The 20,521-nt window shown below is 48.8% G+C and overlaps 2 protein-coding genes across 2 annotated transcripts; both read right to left on the bottom strand.

Moving 5' to 3' along the window:
* Nucleotides 1-699: 699 nt before the first annotated feature.
* On the bottom strand, nt 700-2,103 carry LOC138732372 (SUMOylated effector protein AmpA-like). Its single transcript, XM_069878957.1, has one exon. The coding sequence runs from the start codon at nt 2,101-2,103 to the stop codon at nt 700-702; it is 1,404 nt and encodes a 467-aa protein (XP_069735058.1).
* A 976-nt stretch (nt 2,104-3,079) lies between these two features.
* LOC138732404 (keratin, type II cytoskeletal 1-like) lies at nt 3,080-8,865 on the bottom strand. Its single transcript, XM_069879013.1, has 7 exons — nt 8,179-8,865; nt 6,140-6,357; nt 5,390-5,450; nt 4,678-4,773; nt 4,135-4,299; nt 3,920-4,045; nt 3,080-3,304 (listed from the first exon to the last, which is right to left on the bottom strand). Exons 1-7 carry the CDS (start codon nt 8,863-8,865, stop codon nt 3,080-3,082), a joined length of 1,578 nt encoding a protein of 525 aa, XP_069735114.1.
* Nucleotides 8,866-20,521: the final 11,656 nt, after the last annotated feature.

Genomic DNA, 20,521 nt, shown 5'->3' with positions numbered 1-20,521 from the left:
TGCCTCCACCAGAACTCATCCCTCCACCATGGGGACTGCATCTGCCACTGCCAGAACCAAATCCTCCTCCTCCTGAGCTGTGGCCACCTCCAGACATGGAGCCTCCACAGCCCGAGCTTCCTCCACCTCCAAATCCTGAGCCACCTCTTCCACTACCTCCAGAGATGGAACCTCTCCTAGAGGAGCCACTGCCTCCACCAGAGCTCATCCCTCCACTGTGGGGACTGCAGCTTCCACTACCAGAGCCAAATCCTCCTCCTCCTCCCGAGCTGTGGCCACCTCCAGACATGGAACCACCACTGCCTGAGCTTCCTCCACCTCCAAACCCTGAGTCACCACCTCCACAAATGGAGCCACCACTGCCATAACTCGACCCTCCATGACCTGAGATTCCGCCTCCTCCACTACCTCCAGAAATTGAACCTCTCCTAGAGGAGCCGCTGCCTCCACCGGAACTCATCCCTCCTCCAGAGCTCATCCCTCCACCAGAGCTCATCCCTCCACCATGGGGACTGCATCTGCCACTGCCAGATCCAAATCCTCCTCCTCCTGAGCTGTGGCCACCTCCAGACATGGAACCTCCACTGCCTGAGCTTCCTCCACCACCATAGCATGAGCCACCTCCTCCACTACCTCCAGAGATGGAACCTCTCCTAGAGGAGCCGCTGCTTCCACGAGAGCTCATACCTCCTCCAGAGCTCATCCCTCCACCATGGGGACTGCATCTGCCACTGCCAGAACCAAATCCTCCTCCTCCTGAGCTGTGGCCACCTCCAGACATGGAGCCTCCCTTTCCTGAGCCTCCCATCCCTCCATGACCTGAGCCACCTCCTCCACAAATGGAACCACCACTCCCAGAACTGTGGCCACCTCCAGACATGGAGCCTCCCTTTCTTGAGCCTCCCATCCCTCCATGACCTGAGCCACCTCCTCCACAGATGGATCCACCACTGCCTGAGCTGTGGCCACCTCCAGACATGGAGCCTCCTTTTCCTGAGCCTCCCATCCCTCCATGACCTGAGCCACCTCCTCCACAGATGGATCCACCACTGCCTGAGCTGTGGCCACCTCCAGACATGGAGCCACCTTTTCCTGAGCCTCCCGTCCCTCCATGACCTGAGCCACCTCCTCCACAGATGGATCCACCACTGCCTGAGCTGTGGCCACCTCCAGACATGGAGCCTCCCTTTCCTGAGCCTCCCATCCCTCCATGACCTGAGCCACCTCCTCCGCAGATGGATCCACCACTGCCTGAGCTGTGGCCACCTCCAGACATGGAGCCTCCCTTTCCTGAGCCTCCCATCCCTCCATGACCAGAGCCACCTCCTCCGCAGATGGATCCACCACTGCCTGAGCTGTGGCCACCTCCAGACATTGAGCCTCCCTTTCCTGAGCCTCCCATACCTCCATGACCTGAGCCACCTCCTCCGCAGATGGATCCGCCACTGCCTGAGCTGTGGCCACCTCCAGACATGGAGCCACCTTTTCCTGAGCCTCCCATCCCTCCATGACCTGAGCCACCTCCTCCACAGATGGAACCACCACTGCCTGAGATGTGGCCACCTCCAGACATGGAGCCTCCCTTTCCTGAGCCTCCCATCCCTCCATGACCTGAGCCACCTCCTCCACAGATGGAACCACCACTGCCTGAGATGTGGCCACCTCCAGACATGGAGCCTCCCTTTCCTGAGCCTCCCATCCCTCCATGACCTGAGCCACCTCCTCCACAAATTGATCCACCACTGCCTGAGCTGTGGCCACCTCCAGACATGGAGCCTCCCTTTCCTGAGCCTCCCATCCCTCCATGACCTGAGCCACCTCCTCCACAAATTGATCCACCACTGCCTGAGCTGTGGCCACCTCCAGACATGGAGCCTCCTTTTCCTGAGCCTCCCATCCCTCCATGACCTGAGCCACCTCCTCCACAAATGGAACCACCACTCCCAGAACTGTGGCCACCTCCAGACATGGAGCCTCCCTTTCCTGAGCCTCCCATCCCTCCATGACCTGAGCCACCTCCTCCACAGATGGATCCACCACTGCCTGAGCTGTGGCCACCTCCAGACATGGAGCTTCCTTTTCCTGAGCCTCCCATGCCTCCATATCCTGTGTGTCCTCCTCCTCCACAAATAGACCCGCTGCCACCAGAGCTGGATCCGCATCCTCCAGATCTTCTGCCTGTTCCTCCTCCAGAGATCTTGCTGCCACTGCCAGAGCTTCCCCCGCCTCCACTTTTCACACCTCCAGGTCCTACTGCAAAGGCTGCAGAAGTGCTCGTGTTGTGGCCAATGACACCTAGAAGAAATGGAAATTAGTTTATTCTTTTTACCCCAAAATCTAGTAAGCCCTGCTGATATATGTCCTTACGGATGGTCATCACTGTACCAACTCAAGTGTAAGTGTCCCAACTTTGACAAGAGACAATAGAGATCTCCATTACTAGATGTAGATATGAAATGAATTCTCATGAGGTTCTGGCTTCATTAGCTTATGTTCAACAGGACTTACATCTTTCTCTACCCATGAGCACTCGGTGTGGCCCTTTCTTTATGAAGACCAAGAGTACATTCATCCTTCTCCTCTAACTGGCCTCCAACTCCCACAAAGTTTAGGACTAGATTTTGACTTTCCTTCAATTCTGATGTACACCACAGAGACCTGTGGAATGAGTGAGATGTTTCCCACTTCCACCAAATGTGGTTGATATCAGCGAATAAGTCCTTAAGTCAGAGGCTCAGTGTTGACGTATTAATGCACATACATGGGTCTTCACACACTCCCAATTCTACTGTTTGCTTCATTTCCCCAAAGAACTGAGGTAGGAGCTAAGACAGGTTCTTCTGGTAGTGAGAGTTCAGCACCACAATTAACACAACGGCAACAGAATTCTTAAATCAAAGCAATGTCTTGAGATACTTACAGACTGTGGCTGGTGAGCCTTCCTGTATCCTGTGGAGGAAAAGGGACAGTGAGATAGTGCATCCAATAAAAATGAAGTCAGGCTAGGCTCTCAGTCACTCTTTCCAGCAGCAGATCCAAGTGGAACACGCTGCTTCTATCCAAGATGAAGAGTTTACACCTACCTGTTCTCCTCCTCCTCAAGGAGTGATCTGTACATGGCAATTTCAATATCTAGGGCCAATTTCAGATTCAGAAGCTCCTGATAATCATGGAGAAGGCGAGTAAGGTCATCTTTGGCCTGCTGCAGGGCATTTTCCAACTCCTGAAGCTTCTCCAAGCCATCTTTGACAGCAGAGTCTCCACGCTGCTCAGCATCTTTGATGGTTTCTTCGAGGCCAGAATTCTGCAAGGGGCACAAACAGAATGTGTCTGTTTCCTTTCTAGGGGATTTTCAAACTCTTCTGACAGAACTTGGAAATTAAAAGACCTGCCTCGAGGACAGAACTCAGAAGATACATGAGGCTGGGTAAATTATCCCAAATGAAATCTCGATGTAGAAAGCCAAAATCAAAACCTGCTTCAGTTTGAAGAGAGAACGGAGAATCGTAGAATCACGGAATGGTTTGGATTGGAAGGGATGTTAAAACCCATCCAGTCCCAACCCCCTGCAGTGGACAAAGACACTTCCCACTGATCAGGGGCTCCAAGCTCCATCCAACCTGGCCTTGAACCCCTCCAGGGATGGGGCAGCCACCACTGCTCTGGGCAACCTGGGCCAGGACCTCCCCACCTTCACAGGAAAAATTTCTCCCTAAGATCTCATCTCAATCTCCCCTCTTTCAACTCAAAACCCTTCCCCTCATCCTATCACTGCTCTCCCTGATCCAGAGACCCTCCACAGCTTTCCTGTAGGTTCATCATCTCTAGGTTTGCCTCCAAAGGTCAGGCCATGTTATACCACATGGAGACCCCAGTAAAAGCGAGTAAATTTGTTCATGTAGGAAAGTATCAACTTTACCTTTTTCTTTGCCATTTCAATTTCTGATTGTAGTCTTTGGATCTGCCTGATATATTCCTGAATTTCCTGATAACTGGTCCTCAGTTGCTCACGTTGATTTACCCACATGTTCTGGAGGTCCTGGAACTGATGTGCAGAGAAGAGAACAGATATTTCGGGTTTCTTTTCCACTGAGCAGACAGACTTACCCCTCTATCATGTTCCTGTCCACTCACCCTGCCCTGATACATGGCATCCACTTCAGCTTTGCTCCTCTGAGCAACTGTCTCGTACTCCTGCCTGACTTCTTCAATGATGCCATCCATGTTCAGTTCTCTGTTGTTGTCCATGGACAGAATGACATTGGTGTTGCCAACTACTGTTTGCAGCTGGGAGAGCTCCTGCAAGGAAAACAAGATTTAGAGGTTTAACAGTCCATGTGAACTTTCCAGATTGTGTTACAAGGAAAGAAATAGCCACTTTTCACCATTACCCACTGGAACTTCTCTACCTGCATCTCCCAAGTCCTATTGTTCCACCACCAGTTTTATTTTTTAAGAGTCTTTTCCATCCTTCATGACCCACCAGAACCCCTTTTCATTAATAGATGAAAAAGGACTTTATATGATCAAAATTCAATGATCAAAATGATCAATGATCAAAAGTCGATGATCCGCTCTCCACCCCAGCCTAAAAAATCCTGCTCAGGTGACATTTCTGAGAACCCCCACAAGAGGTTTGAGAGCTGAGGGTGTTTTTAACCTGAGAAGCATACTCACAGCTTCATGTAAGCATCTGAGGAACTCAAGGTGTTGCTTCAGTATTTCCACACGAACATCAAACTCCATTTTCCCCATGTAGGCATTGTCCAGCTCCTGTAAAACAAAGCCACAGGGATATTTCTATTTCTTTGATGGCAAACTCTCTACTGATGACCAATGTTTGCAAGACTTGGTATGGTTTTTCACAGCCTTCATTCCTGAAGTCAAACAATGACCCACAAATCCCAGACTTCATTGGAAAAGCAGTTGGAACACAGTAAATGTTTCTAACTTTTAGAAGAAAAGAACACCTTGGAACCAAGCAAAATTACTGTGCCAATAAATGTGTTCTTGGAAACAGGGTAAAAGGCAGAAACATGGATTTCATCAGTTCTTCTAATACAATGTTATCTGAATTTTCTATTCTGTTTACATCATCTATACACATTAATTAATTGCTAATAACAATGTCTCATCTAGGCTGTGATTGACTGAGCACAGAAAGTGCAGCACGTTTTAGATATCCATCTTACAAAGGACCCAGTCAGTCTCTAAAGGAAATGATTTCCCTCCAGTCTTGCAGTAAAAAGCTCAGGTATTCAATGACTTCAGTTAGAGGAGAGTCAGATAAATTTAAACAAAGAACCTGGATTTGAAAACATCAGCAACTGCTCAGTTATTACTTGATTTCTGAGGCTTTGATTTAGCTCAATGTCTTGAATTACTTCACCTTTTTAAGCTCCACAAACTCCTCTTCTTTGGACGCGCGCTTGTTGATCTCATCCTCGAACCTGTTCCAGCAGAGAAAAGAAATAGGTTATTCATTGCCTGTCTTCTTGCCCCTTTTCCAGTCAAGGGGGCAGAAACCGAAGGGGATCATCCAAAAAGGGAATGTGTCAAGTTTCTGTTTAAATGTAATTTCTGTCAGCTGCAAAAATAATTTCAAGATCTCTGCAAATCTATAGCCTAAATTAGCCAACAAAGTGTGATACAGACCAGTTCTAACACCTTGTGATCCCCTGTTTTCAGAGATGTGGACATCTACAATCTTTTGGGGTGCAGCTAAGCCAGAAAAAGTGATGACTTTCCTCAACTTGACCCCCACCACTCAGTCCTGCCCTGCCCCTCCTGGCTGTCCAGGTTGACCACGACTCCACAATCACCAGCAGAAACAAGAAGCTCTAGGTTACCCATTGCCTGGGGGAGGAAAGGCATAAAGGAGGACAGGAGAAGAGCGGGATGGGTATACAAGGCCTTCAATTCTTCTCTACCATTCCACATTCTACCCTCAACAAATCCCCTTTATTCTTCCAGAATCCAAGTCAAGTCCCACAATGAACCTGTTGCAGAGTGATGCTGTAACAGCTACAAAATTCATGAAGGTGCAAAGCCGAGCTGTGCCATCTCAGGGCACGATGACCATTGCCTTGGAAGACTCCTACTCTACACTATGCTTTTTCCCATATTTGTGATTATTCACCTCTTTTTATAATCTTCAACAAGCTGGAGCATGTTGTACGCTTCTGGATCCAGCTGCTCCTTCTGGCTCTGGAGTGTTTCTAGCTGCCTCTGCAGGTTGTTGATGTAAGATTGGAAGAAAGAGGTGATATTTCTGCTCTCCTCTGGTCGGGAACTTTGCTGCTGCAGAAGTTCCCATTTGGCCATCAGAGCCTGGTTCTGCCGCTCGAGACATTGAACCTGAAAGTCAAAGCAGAAGAGCATCTCAGACACTGGAGAGCACTGGGGAACCACCGACATCAGCATTAGACTCTATATCCTAATCAATATTTCCAGTAACATCTAGAGGTTTTGTCAGGTGGGACCAACTGCAGTAACACGGATACCAACACACAAGGCAGCTTAGACCAAGGAAGGAACACCTCTTTTTCCCCCCCAGTTTGTTGCATAAGAAGGGTATGATTTTGTTGCTGCTTCTCAAAGCTGACACTCAAATTTTTGCTGGCTTTAAATGTACGATATCTAAGAGGGTGATTGGCATTAAGGGAGACTTAATACATGAGACAGTAAACCATGGAGATATGCTCTCTTCCTAGATACATTTTGCCTTAGAGAAGAGGGTCAGAAAGACCTTTAACATGGTCTATTCATAAAACCAGAGAGATAACATCTCTCCAGCTGAGACACCGAACAGATTGTAACCTGGCAATTGACTTCCAGAAGGTTTCTGAAACAAAGATGCCTCTGTGGTGAGGCCTCATCTGGATTATTGTGTCCAGTTCTGGAATCCTCAACATAGGAAGGAGATGGAGCTGTTGGAACATGCCCAGAGGAGGCTACGAGGATGATAAGAGGGTTGGAGAACCTCCCATATGAGGACAGGCTGAGAGAGTTGGTCTTGTTCAGCCTGGAGAAGAGAAGGCTCTGAGGAGACCTCACAGCGACCTTCCAGTATCTGAAAGGGGTTACAAGAAAGCTGGGGAGGGACCTTTTGCAAAGGCTTGTGGTGATAGGACTATGGGCAACGGGTATAAACTGAAGAGGGGCAGATTTAGACTAGATATAAGCAGGAATTTCTTCACCATGAGAGTGGTGAGGCACTGGAAGAGGTTGCCCAGGGAGGTTGTGGCTGCCCCATCCCTGGAGGGGTTCAAGGCCAGGTTGGATGGGGCTTGGAGCCCCTGATCCAGTGGGAGGTGTCTCAGCTCATGGCAGTGGGGTTGGAACTGGATGATCATTAAGGTCCCTTCCCACCCATTCTGTGATTCTATGATTCTGTTTTTCAGGCCTAAGCACGCTTAGAACTTCTGGGTATAATCAACGCCTTTTCTTGTCATGGAATACAAGAAGCCCTTCGGTCTTCAAAGCCTAAGAAATAGAAGCTTCCACCCTATGCAGAGGCACACGTCCCCACCCAAAGGTACATGCCAAGTGTGCGAGGGTGGAAGAGTTTCTGCAGCTGTTTTGTTCCCGTGTCTGGGAGCAGAAAGGAATGAGAAGGTAAGATGACAGACAGAGGTGAAAATATTGTAGTGTAGACCAAGGGAATAGGTAAAGAATAAAGGTGTGAGGGCCACTGGCCACCTGGAAGAGGCCAGGACCTCCAAGCAAAGAGATCATTTGTTGTTTTGTAATTCAGAGAAATGCAACATTTTGCTTTGCTTGGGAAAAAGAAACAGGAATGTACCACAGATGGCCAAGTCCATCACCCCTTTCTCCTGCTAGCACCAACCATTCCCAGGTCCCAGATCATTACTTTTCCTTTTCCTCCAGAGGGAAGCAAATTAACGTGTCAGTGACATCCCGGTGGTTTGTTATTGTCCTGCCACAAATGACAACTCAGAGAAACTTATCCCAGGGCTAAATGGGAGTGATTCATGTGGCAGCGTTTATAGTGAGTTGTTAGGATTTTCCCACCAGTGCAAGACAATCTGGCCAATGCTGTGATTTTGGGGGGAGAAGATGTGATGTAGAGGTGTCCCCATTACTCACACGGGCAGAGCAGCGCTCCTCATGTTTTCCCCTTCCTGGATAACAAATAAAAAGAGATCAGGGACTCACCTTACTGATGAACGATGCAAATTTGTTGTTCAGAGCCTTAATCTGCTCTTTCTCATCTGACCGCACTCTCTGGAACTCGGGGTCAACTTGCAATTGTATTGGCCTCAGCAGGTTGGTGTTGACACGGACCTCCTCGATGCCTCTGCTGGCACCAGCCTGCCCCAAACCCTGCTCATCTCCTTGCTCTCCAAGGCCTCTTCCAAGGACCTCCCTGCCTGAGCTTCCTCCAGACATGCTACCAAGCCCTGCTTCGCCACCTGGAAAAGCTCCCACAAAATATCTTCTACTAAAGCCCATATCCAGATCTCTCCTACCACCAACTCCCAGGCACCTTCCATATCCTGTTCCATAGCCTCCATAGGTAGGAACACTCCTAAACCCGCTAAGGTTGTGGAGACTCCTGCTGCCGTAACCATACCCATAACCACTGTATCTTGCTTCTCCTCTATTGTCTTCACAACGGCCTAGGATGAATGAACTTCTGCCACCCAGCGTGCCACAGTGAGCAGAAGAAGAACTGAAATTGCCATCCCCAAATCTGAAGAAATGATGGCTCATCGCGTCGTTTTCGGAGCGTGGAGAGAAGATGAGAGAGCAGGAGGAGAAACGAGAGTGAAGGATCCTCACTGTGTCTGGTGGGGGTGATGGAAGTTCTCCTTTATACGCTCTGGAGGAGTTAGTCTCCATTCCGTGGTAATTAGCAGGTCTGTTAATGTTGTTATTTGGTTTGGTTCATTAGGCACCAATTAACAGCTGCCTGAAGAAAGGACAGAGTAAACACCACACAGCAAGGGAGGAATTGTGAAATTCCTCAAATCCTGCTTGACTCATCAGCTTTGCTCAGATGAGATCTCCTTATCTCATCGGCCTGCCCTCCATCATTAATTACAGCTCGCAGTTATCCATTTCGCCATGCTTCCATATGCATGTTACCGGGGTTTGTCCTCTCAAATTCCCCCACCTATTTGGCCTTTCATGAGACACGAGGCCTTGATATTGTCCTCACATTGACTTGGGGGCTTACCTGGCTTTACCACATCCCCAGGAGCGCCCACCACAGAAAGACAACAGCTCCCTTAGCTTCCCATCTTCTCTTTTCTCTCATTCCCAGTATTACCACCCATGAGTAAGTGTTGCCTCTATAAGGCTGCGGCGAGACAGAAGGTGCTGAGATTAAGTCTTCTTGCTAATGGCAGTAAAAAGAAACTGCCTTTGGCTCATAAATATGAACTAGGATCAAGAAAATGTAAAAGTGGAGTCTCTCTGCATCAGTTTTCACTTTAAACATAGAATCATAGAATAACCAGGTTGGAAGAGACCCACCAGATCATTGAGTCCAACCATTCCTATCAAATGGATGTGGGTTTTTAAATGGGAAAGAGAAAGCTCTGAGATAAACTTTAAACAATTAAACCAAACTTTTAACCATTAATGATTAAGACAATGTCACCTTTAGGGAACTGATGATCCATCACTTCCACATACAAAGACCCTTGGCCCTTCTGCTATGCCTGCTCCTGCTCTTCCTTGTTGCATCGTGAACTCAAGCTGCCTGTTTATGGAGTGGGTTTTTTAATGGCCATACTACTGGACAGCTGAGATATCAAATACAGAGGTGGGATTCAAGCTTTTCTACCCAGATTCTCCCAGTGAGTACCTGCCTGATCCATCCCTCCCTCTTCTCCTCGACCATTCCAGTCTAAGCCCACTCTGGTGCAGACTCAATGGCCGCAGTCTCATTAAAAAGCATCTGGAAGCCAAATCCTTCTGCCCACAATGCCACTGAGAGCCTTCAGCCTTGACCAGTATCTCAAGAAGACAACTGAGATCTGGTACACTGATTCCAAAATCACTGGTGGAACAATTTTGACTAGACGCTAGGAAGAAATTCTTCATGATGGGGCTGGTGAGACACTGGAACAGGTTTCCTGGGGAAGGTAGGGATGCCCCCTCCCTGAAAGCATCCAAGGCCAGGTTGCATGGGCCTTGGGCAGCCTGACCTAGTGGGAGGTGTCCCTGCCCATCGCAGGGGTTGGCATTAGATGATCGTTATGGTCCCTTCCAACCCAAACCATTGCAAGATTCTATGAATTTCTACACAGCAAGATCTCCCCCTTTGTCCCCTACACAACATAAAGAGGAGCTGAAAGGGATGTTCTTCCTTCCAGAGGTGCTGGATAAAGCTGCACTGTGAACCCTTCAGTTATATAGATGTTATGTGGTCAGGGCTTTGTAATTCTGGCTCTGGCTCCATTTGGAAAGTGCCTCATAAATCCCCTAAATGAAAGGGTTGCAGGTAGAGGTTATGAGAGTGGCTGTTATTAGACTAGCTCATAGATCTAGAAGTGGGCAAGGGTTGGATGCTCAGTGTCCAGATAAAGGGCTTTCCAAGCACTAGACACAGTGTTTTCCAGACAACCAAACAAGAAGGACTGCTTTTCCCTTCCAAGCTTGGTCTCTTAAAGCCTCACACCAAGAATGACCAACTGGACCTGCTTTTCGTAATTGGACTTTACAAGTTACCTGCATTTCACAGAGAATTTCAACCAGGTGTCCTGCTGAATTTCCCCTTTTTAATGTAATTATATAGAAACCTGACTTGATTTAAGCATTCTGTGTCCCACTGGAATGAATAATTATATATATAATAATAATAGCAACAGAAAAAAAATGTTTGATGACCATGATTTTAAAAATTAGGGACGGAGATCTGGAAATCAGGATTCATTGCAACATGTCTGGGAGAGCTTTGCCAAAGCTTTAGGATTTTACACAAAATCTATCTTCATAAAGTCATAGAATGGTTTGAGTTGGAAGGGACCTTAAAGATCATCCAGTTCCATACCCTTGTGATAGGCAGGGACACCTCCCACTGGATCAGGGGCTCCAAGCTCCATCCAACCTGGCCTTGAACACCTCCAGGGATGGGGCAGCCACCACTGCTCTGGGCAACCTGTTCCAGTGCCTCCCCACCCTCATTGTGAAGAATTTCCTCCTAATGTCTAGTCTAAACCTGCCCCTCTCCAGTTTATACCCATTGTTCCTTGTCCTATCACCCCAAGCCTTTGTGAACAGCCCCTCCCCAGCTTTCTTGGAGCCCCTTCAGGTACTGGAAGGTCACTATAAAGTCTCCTCAGAGCCTTCTTTTCTCCAGGCTGAAGAACCCTAAGTTGTTGCACTTTATTGTGGCTCAGTGGTTTCTAGATGCTGGTACATCATAGAATCATGGAATCATTAAGGCTGGAAAAGCCCTCTAAACTCATTCAGTCCAAACATCAGCCTAATCCCACTAAGCTGACTGAACCATATCCCCAAGTGCCATGGCCACATGGTTTTTGAGACCCTCCAGGGATGGAGACTCCCCCACTGCCCTGGGCAGCCTCTGCCAGGGCTTGACAACCCTTTTCCATAAAGGAATTTTCCCCAATATCCAATCTAAACCTTCCCTGGTGTAACTTGAGGCCATTTACTCTCGTCCCATCACTTGTTCCTTGGGAGAAGAGCCCAGCACACACCTCACCGCAACTTCCTTTCCAGGAGCTGCAGAGAGTGATGAGGTCTCCCCTCAGCTTCCTCTTCTCCAGGTTAAACAACCTCAGTTCCCTCTGCTGCTCCTCCTAAGTCTTGTTCTCCAGGCCCTTCACATTGTCCTAAAGCATCTCAAGAGAAACCCATGTAAATTCTTCTCCTTTACTCCTGAGGAGACGCTGAGACTGAAACTGCTGTGTGACTTTGGAGCCATTATTAGGCTCAGGTAAGGATTAAGAGGACAATATACGACTTCTTGTCAGGAGGAGGGGAGACTCCATGCACATGACCCGTGATTTGAGGAGTTCAAGGTCAGGTTAGATGAGACTTTGATTAACCTGGTCTAATGGAAGGTGTTCCTGCCCCTAGCACAGGGGTTGGGCCCAGATGGGCTCTAAGGTCCCTTCCAACCCAACCCAATCCAACCCATTCCATTATTCTATGATTTTCCTTGTGAGATCTGAGCTAAAACATCCCTTTCGTTTGCCTTAACTAATGGTTCCCCAGCACCACGCACAAGAGTTTCTTGATGGTTGCTGCTTTTCACCTGTCCGTTGAGTTTTTGAATGACTGCTTTGGATGATATTCTCTTCATCCCTGCTCATGTCATTTTGTGAGGGGCTCATTCCAATGCTCCATGACCAGGCAATGCTCTAGATCATCCACCTGAATGTTGGAAGGAAGTTATGACTTAAGGGAGGGAACACCCACAGACCGAACAAGCCGGCTTCATGTGGGATGGTGGTTAAAGAGATGTCTATCCAAAATCACTGCCCTAAATACATACATAATCTCACTGCGTGAAGCAAACCAGGTGGGAATTCAGGTAGAACCACTGCATTAATCTCCAAGATGGTCTGTCCTCCATGAGGAGGCCTTCTCCACATGGGGAGGTTTAGGCTGAACATCAGGAAAAAAAAATTCACAGAAAGGGTCATTGGGAACAGGCAGAGGCTGCCCAGGGAGGGGGCTGAGTCCCCTTCCCTGGAGGGGTTTAAGGGCTGGGTGGACGAGGTGCTGAGGGACATGGGTTAGTGATTGATGGGAATGGTTGGACTCGATGATCCAGTGGGTCTCGTCCAACCTGGTGATTCTATGCCATGTATGAGATAAGCAGGCATCCTTCCCCTCGTGCCACATAATCCAGAACATGGCATGTAGGATGCTGTTGTGACCATTACTGGCACCAGCTCAGCTTTGGCACATGAGACGAAGCCACACCTGAACCTGTTGAGCTGGCTTCAGAAGCAGCCATGCATCCCGAGATATGTTCATACATCCTGCAGATGAAGGGGGAGCTTCCTGTCATATGTTCCTCTTCCCTATGATGAGTTAGCATTGCTCTCAGATGTGCCAGGGTAGCTCCTGCTGTGGTTCTTTAAGAGAAACAACAGAACAGTCCATAGAATCGTGAAGGCTGAAAAGGATCTCCAAGTGCATCCAGTCCAACCATTAGCCCAACCCCACCATGTCCTCTAAATCATGTTCCAAAGAGCCACGGCTGCACAGTTTGTGATCCCCTCCAGGGATGGGGACTCCACCACCCCCCTGGGCAGCCTCTGCCAGGGCTGGACAACCCTTTCTGTGAAGGAATTTTCCCCAATATCTGATCTAAACCTCTCCTGGTGCAACTTAAGGCCATTTCCTTTCATCCCACCACTTGCTCCTTAGGAGTAGAGCCCAGCACCTGCCTGGCTCTGTCGTCCTTTCCAGGAGCTGCAGAGAGGGATGAGGTCTCCCCTCAGCCATCTCATCTCCAGACTAAACAGCCCCAGGTCCTTCAGCTGCTCCCAGAACCCCTGGGCTCCTTCTCCTGATGTGCCCCAGCCACTCAAGGTGTTTCTAGGATTGAGGGGCCCAAAACTGAACCAGGATTCAGCCTCACCAGCACCGAGTCCAGGGGTATGATCCATTCTCAGCTCCTACTGGCCACCCCATGACTGATCCAAACCAGGATGTTGTTGGCCTCCTTGGCCACCTGGGTCACTGCTGGCTCATGTTCAGCCACTATTGACCAGAACCCTGATGTCTTTTTCCACTGGGCAGTTTTCCAGCTGCTCTTCTCCAACCCTGGAGCGTTGCCTGGGGTTGTTGTGTCCCAAGTGCAGGACCTGGCACTTGGCCTTGTTAAACCTCATACAACCGACCTTGGTCCATGGATCCAGCCTGTCCAGCTGCCTCTGCAGAACCTTCCTATCCTCCAGCAGATCAACACTCCTTCACATCTTGGTGTCATCAGCAAACTCACCAAGGCAGCATTCAATCCCCCAATCCTGATCATGGATAAAGATATCAAGACAGGTACCAACACTGAGCCCTGGAGACACCTCTTGTGACCAGCCACCAACTGGACTTAGCTCCATTCACCCCAACTCTCTGGGTTCCCAATGTGCATGGGCCAAAAAAGGACCACAAGTTCAACAAACAACCTTTCTATGAAGATGGGTTGTCACAGAATCTACCAGGGAGTGGAAGTCTTCAAGGGCTCCTTAAAAAGCCATAGGAGTCAACCTGGATTTTTATTGTTGAGAATTTTTAAGAAAAAATTATCCATGTAAATTTGACTGCCTGGGCTTCTTGTTCAGCTGTTGGAGCAAGCACAGAACCTCTATGTACTATTCTTCCCATCCAGAACAGTCCACGAAGCAGCTGGTGATGTTCCTCCTGCCCGGAGAAGACTTTCTGGCTTTCTGGATGTTCTGGTTTCCCTCTATGGACCATAATGGAAACTGGAGAGCTCGCTCAACTCTTGGCTTTCTGGTGGTGACGGTAAAGCAAGCTGAGTTGTCCTCTGTCACAGGGACCACGTCAAGGATTAATATTTTCAAACAATAAAGACTATTCACAAACAAACCCAAGCTTTAGCTCTTTGAGCACAACTCTTACAGGAATCTGCACCATCCACACCTCACATCTATCTCTGCCTCCTCCAGTCACCCTCAACAGCAATACTGGATCCTAGTAAGTAGCCTAAAGCCCAAGGAGATGCCTCTGCATTCTCGCAGAACCATTTTCATCAGCTCAAATAAAAGCTTAAACAAGTAAATTCCTGCAGATGACTCAGAAGAAAGTTCTAGTTACTCTTCACCACTGCCAAACTGACCTTAACAAACCATGTTGACCAAGCAGAGCACGGATAAATTAAGTACAGTAATGTACTCATTACTATCAAATAACCACTGCACACCAGAACAGCGGACACAGAGCAGAGCAGCACAATAGCACATTATCCTCTCTTGTGAGACTTCATCTGGAGGACTGTGTCCAGTTCTGGAGTCCTCAACATAGGAAGGAGATGGAGTAGTTGGAACGGGTCTAAAGGAGGCTACAAAGATAATCCAAGGGTTGCAGCACCTCCTATATGAGAATGAGCTGAGAGAGAGTTGGGGTTGTTCAGCCTGGAGAAGAGAAATCTCTGAGGAGATCTTATAGAGACCTTCCAGTACCTGAAGGGGGTCCAAGAAAGCTGGGGAGGGGCTGTTCATAAAGGCTTGTGGTGATGGGATGAGGGAGAATGGGGATAAACTGGAGAGGGACAGATTTAAACAGGACATTAGGAAGAATTTCTTCACAATGAGGGTGGGGAGGCACTGGAACAGGTTGCCCAGAGTAGTGGTGGCTGCCCCATCCCTGGAGGGGTTCAAGGCCAGGTTGGATGGGGCTTGGAGCCCCTGATCCTGTGGGAGGTGTCCCTGCCCATGGCAGGGGGTTGGAACTGGATGATCATTAAGGTCCCTTCCACCCCTAACTATTCTATGATTCTAACAAATACAGTGCTTAGATTTAATGGCTGTAAATAGATAAAGCAGAGAGATGTTCACACGTAGGATTGAAACAGCAGATCTTGATTGCTTGTTGCCTAAATACCTGTGTGAGCAGGGCCCTAGGTCAGAGAAAATGGGACTGAGATCACACAGGCACAGTACTGAAAACATCTTTCAGCGTGTAGACTTCCATTTTCTCCCACAGGGACTAACAACCATGCTTTTCTATGGCCAGTGAGAGATTCCGAGGAGAGAAGAAAGGAAGATCAAGGCCCTGCTCAGGAGCCCCTCCTCAGCTTTCCTGGAGCCTCTTTCCATACTGGAAGCTGCTATAAGGTCTCCTCGCAACCTTCTCTTCTCCAGGCTGAACAACCCCAACTCTCTCAGCCTGTCCTCATACAGGAGGTTCTCCAGCCCTGGGATCATCTCCATGGTCTCCTCTAGACTCGCTCCAACAGCTACGTGTCCTTCCTGTGCTGAGGACTCCAGAACTGGACACAGGGCTCTGGGTGAGGTCTTATGAGAGCAGAGCAATCAGAATCCACTCCCTGCCCCTGCTGGTCCCATGGCTTTGGATGCAGCCCAGGGTACAATTGACTTCCTAGGTTGCAAGTGGAGGTTGTCAAAATCAACACAAGTGTCCAAAAACCCGTAATGACAAAACAGAAGTGAAATGCTGGTGTTATACCAAAGGTTTATGCCGCTCTAATCCTGATGTCCTCCAGCATGGAGAACACCTTCCCTGTGAGAATATGTTGTACTGATTATACAGAAACTTCATAGTGGGAACGCAAATCTGATCCCACACACGTGGTCGATGCTCCACAGAGACCAGGCATCACTTCTCCTCATCCTGACCTAGGTCTGGGTGGGACTGAAGGTTGTTGCTAGACCCTAAGAAAATCACCTCGCATCAGGGCATGTTCAGAATTATGCAAGTTCTCAACTCTTCACAGTAAAATGAAGCTTCCAGAGAAGGAAACTGCGATTAGAGGAGGTCTGGGAACTCCCCAAGCTGGAAGGGCTTTGTCCTGCATAGACTGATGTGAGTGGGTATGGAGTTCAGCTGGTTGGGATTGCAGGAGGGGAGGGGAAAAGTTCTTCTGTCTTCAATAAACAGAAGCATCCTCTGGAAATGCTTCAGTTGAATTGCACAGGACCAGGGTGGATCAAAAGTGAGGAGGCAGAGCCAGCCACTCCAAACAAGGCGAGGTCAGAGGAGAGATAAGCAGGAACTTGGCACAGTACCCATCACTGGCTTCTCTGTCATGAGCTGCTCTGTAATAGAGGCATAAGGAAGTAACTAGAGGACCACAGCATTTAATAAAGTAATAAGCAACATTACATTGTGTAGCCCTGAAGAGAAGGATTTGGGGGGTCTGGTGGATGAGAAGATCTACGTGAGCTGGCAATGTGTGCTCACAGCCCAGAAAGCCAAATGGTACCCTGGGCTGCATCCAAAGCAGGGGGACCAGCAGGGGGAGGGAGGGGCTTCTGACCCCCTGCTCTGCTCTTATGACACCTTCACCTGGAGCTCTGCGTCCAGTTCTGGAGCCCCCAGCACAGGAAGGACATGGAGCTGTTGGAGAGTGCCCAGAGGAGGCCACGGAGATGACCCGAGGGCTGGAGAACGTCCTGTGTGAGGACAGGCTGGGGTTCAACCTGGAGAAGAGAAGGCTCTGGAGAGACCTTAGAGCAGCTTCCAGGACTGAAAGGGACCCCAGGGAAGATGGGGAGGGGCTCTTGATCAGGGATTGCAGGGAGAGGATGAGGGGAATGGTTTTTAAGCTGAAAGAGGGGAGATTGAGATGAGATCTTGGGGAGAAATGTTTTCCTGTGAGGGTGGGGAGGCCCTGGCCCAGGCTGCCCAGAGCAGTGGTGGCTGCCCCATCCCTGGAGGGGTTCAAGGCCAGGTTGGATGGGGCTTGGAGCCCCTGATGCAGTGGGAGGTGTCCCTGCCCATGGCAGGGGTGGAACTGAATGGGCTTGGAGGTCCCTTCGAACCCAAACCATTCCACGGTCTCTGCTTGCATGCGAGTGATTTCATTTTGGGTGGACGAGAGGTAACAAATAGAATAGGGTGGAGACCAAGATGTCAGGGGCCACAGAGGCCAACCTGGAATACACTGGAATCAAGTGTTCCGTTCATAAATACACTGACAGCCAGGTAAGCTAGGGAGATAAGAAGTGAGAAGTGGTGAGAAACCTCATGAAGGACAAGAAGAGCTGCCCCTGGATCTGCCATCTCTCTCCTGGACTGTGCAGGGAGCCCGTGATGGCTTTGGATGAGAACTTTGGTTTCGAGAAAGCTGGAGATAGGCAGGATGAATTCTACCTGGCGTGGGGTATGTCCCCTGCTTCTAGGGGGAGGTCACTTCCCTTCTTTGTCTTTCCTGCTTGAGAAACTTGGAACAGGGAGAGGGGTGAGCTCTGTTAAGGGTTGGGTTTAGTCTCAGGTCTGGACCAGCAAATTTTCTTCTAATAGAAAATAAAGTAGTACTTTACCTTGCAATCCCGTTAACAAATGAGTAATGGCTATCTTAACAAATGGCTAATTGTTCTGGGTTAATAGGAAGGTAAACAAGTCAACAACTTACTTGTAACCACCTATAATATGAAATTAGCTATTTAGAAAATACTAATCATGATTACGATAGCCGTCAATTTCCTCTACAAGAACGTGAAAGTATCAATTTATTAAACAACACGCAAACGCAATGAAGTTATTTTCCTGTTGCTGTTATTACTAACAGTTGCAGCGAGTGGATACGGTAGAAGCTTATTCCGTTTTTTTTGACTTTATTCTCTGATCCAATGCGAAAAACTCAGCTCTGATCCCTGTGATCTTTTAAAGGCTGAGCAAGTCCTGGTTCCTCCACACACAACAAACCTGCAGCTGATGCCTTCCAGCTGGGGTGTGTGATGCAGGAGCAAGGCAGAGATGGAATCTCCAAAGGGTTTCAGGAGAAGGGGAGATACAGGATGTAGGAAAATAGACAAGGATGTAGGGGAAACTGGGATGAGCTCTGGGTTAAATAGACCAGGTGGTGTAAGAAAACATGATGTTTTTTATCGATATGAAGCTGCCGCCCACAAAGGAAAATAGTCAATATACATGGCATCTGTGATATAAATAGAGGAGAAATATCAGGGTGACTTCATGATCAAGATCTACGGTGGGAATAAGCAAAGGAGTTGCTAGAACTTCAGTACCAGCCAGCAGCAATCAGTGCTCCTGGGAAGAGCCAAGGGCTGGAACCTTGGGGACCTCTTCACTTGGAGAGCAGAGGTAGAGAACAAGGTCAGGGCAAGCACCAAAAGACACTGTCTGTGATTGAGAATGAGTTTAATAACATCCCTTCCCACAGGAAGCTGAAACAGCTGAAAATCCTGGCAGATGTTCAGAATCCAGTAAACAACACCATTACCAGCTTACAAAAGAAGTGGGTCCCAGGGCTGCCTTGTCTGGCCCAAGCATCACCTGGGGAGTTCACCACACCCAAACACACTTACAGATCACCTGAGCTGGCCTCCCACTTGGCTTAGAGCTGATAATTAGTCCAATCAAGGTCAGGCACTGTGATCAATTCCATCAATTGCTCTTTTGAGTGATTGGAACCTCAATTGCTGTCATTACCTCTGCAGCAGCAATAACAGCATCCACAGGACAACAAAACAGGTGGAGAAGTGAAACAACACAAAAAGCAAGTGAACTTTGGTTATTTTCAAGCTAGACAGTCTGCCCAGCAAAAGAAAGGGTCAAACGAATGTCACCTTCCATAGGCACCATGCAATGTCTAATTCTGAAAGTATTTTGGCTCATCTAGTCATTTCTATTCTTTGCAAAGCTGGTGACCTCCAGAAGGTGGCTCCCCCTCTGGAGAATCCAGCTGCAGGATATCTTTTTTTCCTCATGTTACAGCAAAGTTAACACAGTATCAGAGATAACAGGACCAGCAGGGGTAGGGAGGGGATTCTGACCCCCTGCTCTGCTCTTACGAGACCTCACCTGGAGCCCTGTGTCCAGTTCTGGAGTCCTCAGCATGGGAAGGACGTAGAGCTGTTGGAGAGGGTCCAGAAGAGGCCATGGAGATGATCCGAGAGCTGGAGGAACTCCTCTACGAGGACAGGCTGATAGAGTTGGGGTTATTCAGCCTGGAGAGAAGGTTGTGGGGAGACCTTAGAGCAGCTTCCAGTATGGAAAGGGGCTCCAGGAAAGCTGGGGAGGGGCTTTTGGTCAGGGAGGGCAGGGAGAGGATGAGGAGAAATCGTTTTCAGCTGAGAGAGGGGAGATTGAGATGAGATCTTAGGGAGAAATGTTTTCCTGTGAGGGTGGGGAGGCCCTGGCCCAGGTTGCCCAGAGCAGTGGTGGCTGCCCCATCCCTGGAGGGGTTCAAGGCCAGGTTGGATGGGGCTTGGAGCCCCTGATGCAGTGGGAGGTGTCCCTGCCCATGGCAGGGGTGGGACTGGATGGGCTTTGAGGTCCTTTCCAACTCAAACCATTCCAGGTTCTATGATTTAGGGCAAGCTTCACAGGGAACACTCACTATTGCTTGTTGTTGGTAGGAGAGTATCATAAAATTTATTGAAGCTGGTTTCATCACTCACAACCCCCAGGTCCTGCAGGTCACATTATGGTGCAGGGACAGGACATTTCAAATGATGAGCAAGGGCCACCCTTCCAGCTTAAGGGGAACCCACCACGAGCTACCACTCAAAGCTCTCTTTTAGCAAGGAACCTCTGCCAGGTCCACAATCAGCCCCTGCTTTGGAGAAGAGATCCACTGAGCACTCAGCAGTCTTAGGGGTGATGCTACAGCTCTTGTCCATGCTAACAGGAAATTATGATGGTTGCCACATGGCCCAAGAGGGCTGGAAGCAGAGAACAAGCATCCCAGGAATTATCTCACCCATCGACCATTTCCACCCTGGCCCGCAGCCGCGCTTTGCTCACCAAGGCAGGAGAATGCCAGGCAGCAGGAACACCAGATTTGCACAGTGGGATCACTGGCCAAGGCATGTCAGCACTGGGAAGAGCCAAGAGAGTTCAA

The sequence above is a fragment of the Phaenicophaeus curvirostris genome, chromosome 30, assembly GCF_032191515.1.
Source record: "Phaenicophaeus curvirostris isolate KB17595 chromosome 30, BPBGC_Pcur_1.0, whole genome shotgun sequence".
Classification (NCBI taxonomy): domain Eukaryota; kingdom Metazoa; phylum Chordata; class Aves; order Cuculiformes; family Cuculidae; genus Phaenicophaeus; species Phaenicophaeus curvirostris.
Note: the sequence above shows the minus strand (reverse complement) of the source record. Positions and strands in the feature narration are given on the sequence as shown.

Bases quoted from the DNA above. Each gene is read 5' to 3' on its own strand.
- LOC138732404 (XM_069879013.1), bottom strand. From the start codon at position 8,865: ATGGAGACTAACTCCTCCAGAGCGTATAAAGGAGAACTTCCATCACCC. The intron at 4,046-4,134 runs GTGAGTGGACAG...TCTGCACATCAG, and splicing joins ATGCCATGTATCAGGGCAGG to TTCCAGGACCTCCAGAACAT. The intron at 3,305-3,919 runs GTAAAGTTGATA...TGCCCCTTGCAG, and splicing joins TTGAAATGGCAAAGAAAAAG to AATTCTGGCCTCGAAGAAAC.
- LOC138732372 (XM_069878957.1), bottom strand. From the start codon at position 2,103: ATGGAGGCATGGGAGGCTCAGGAAAAGGAAGCTCCATGTCTGGAGGTG.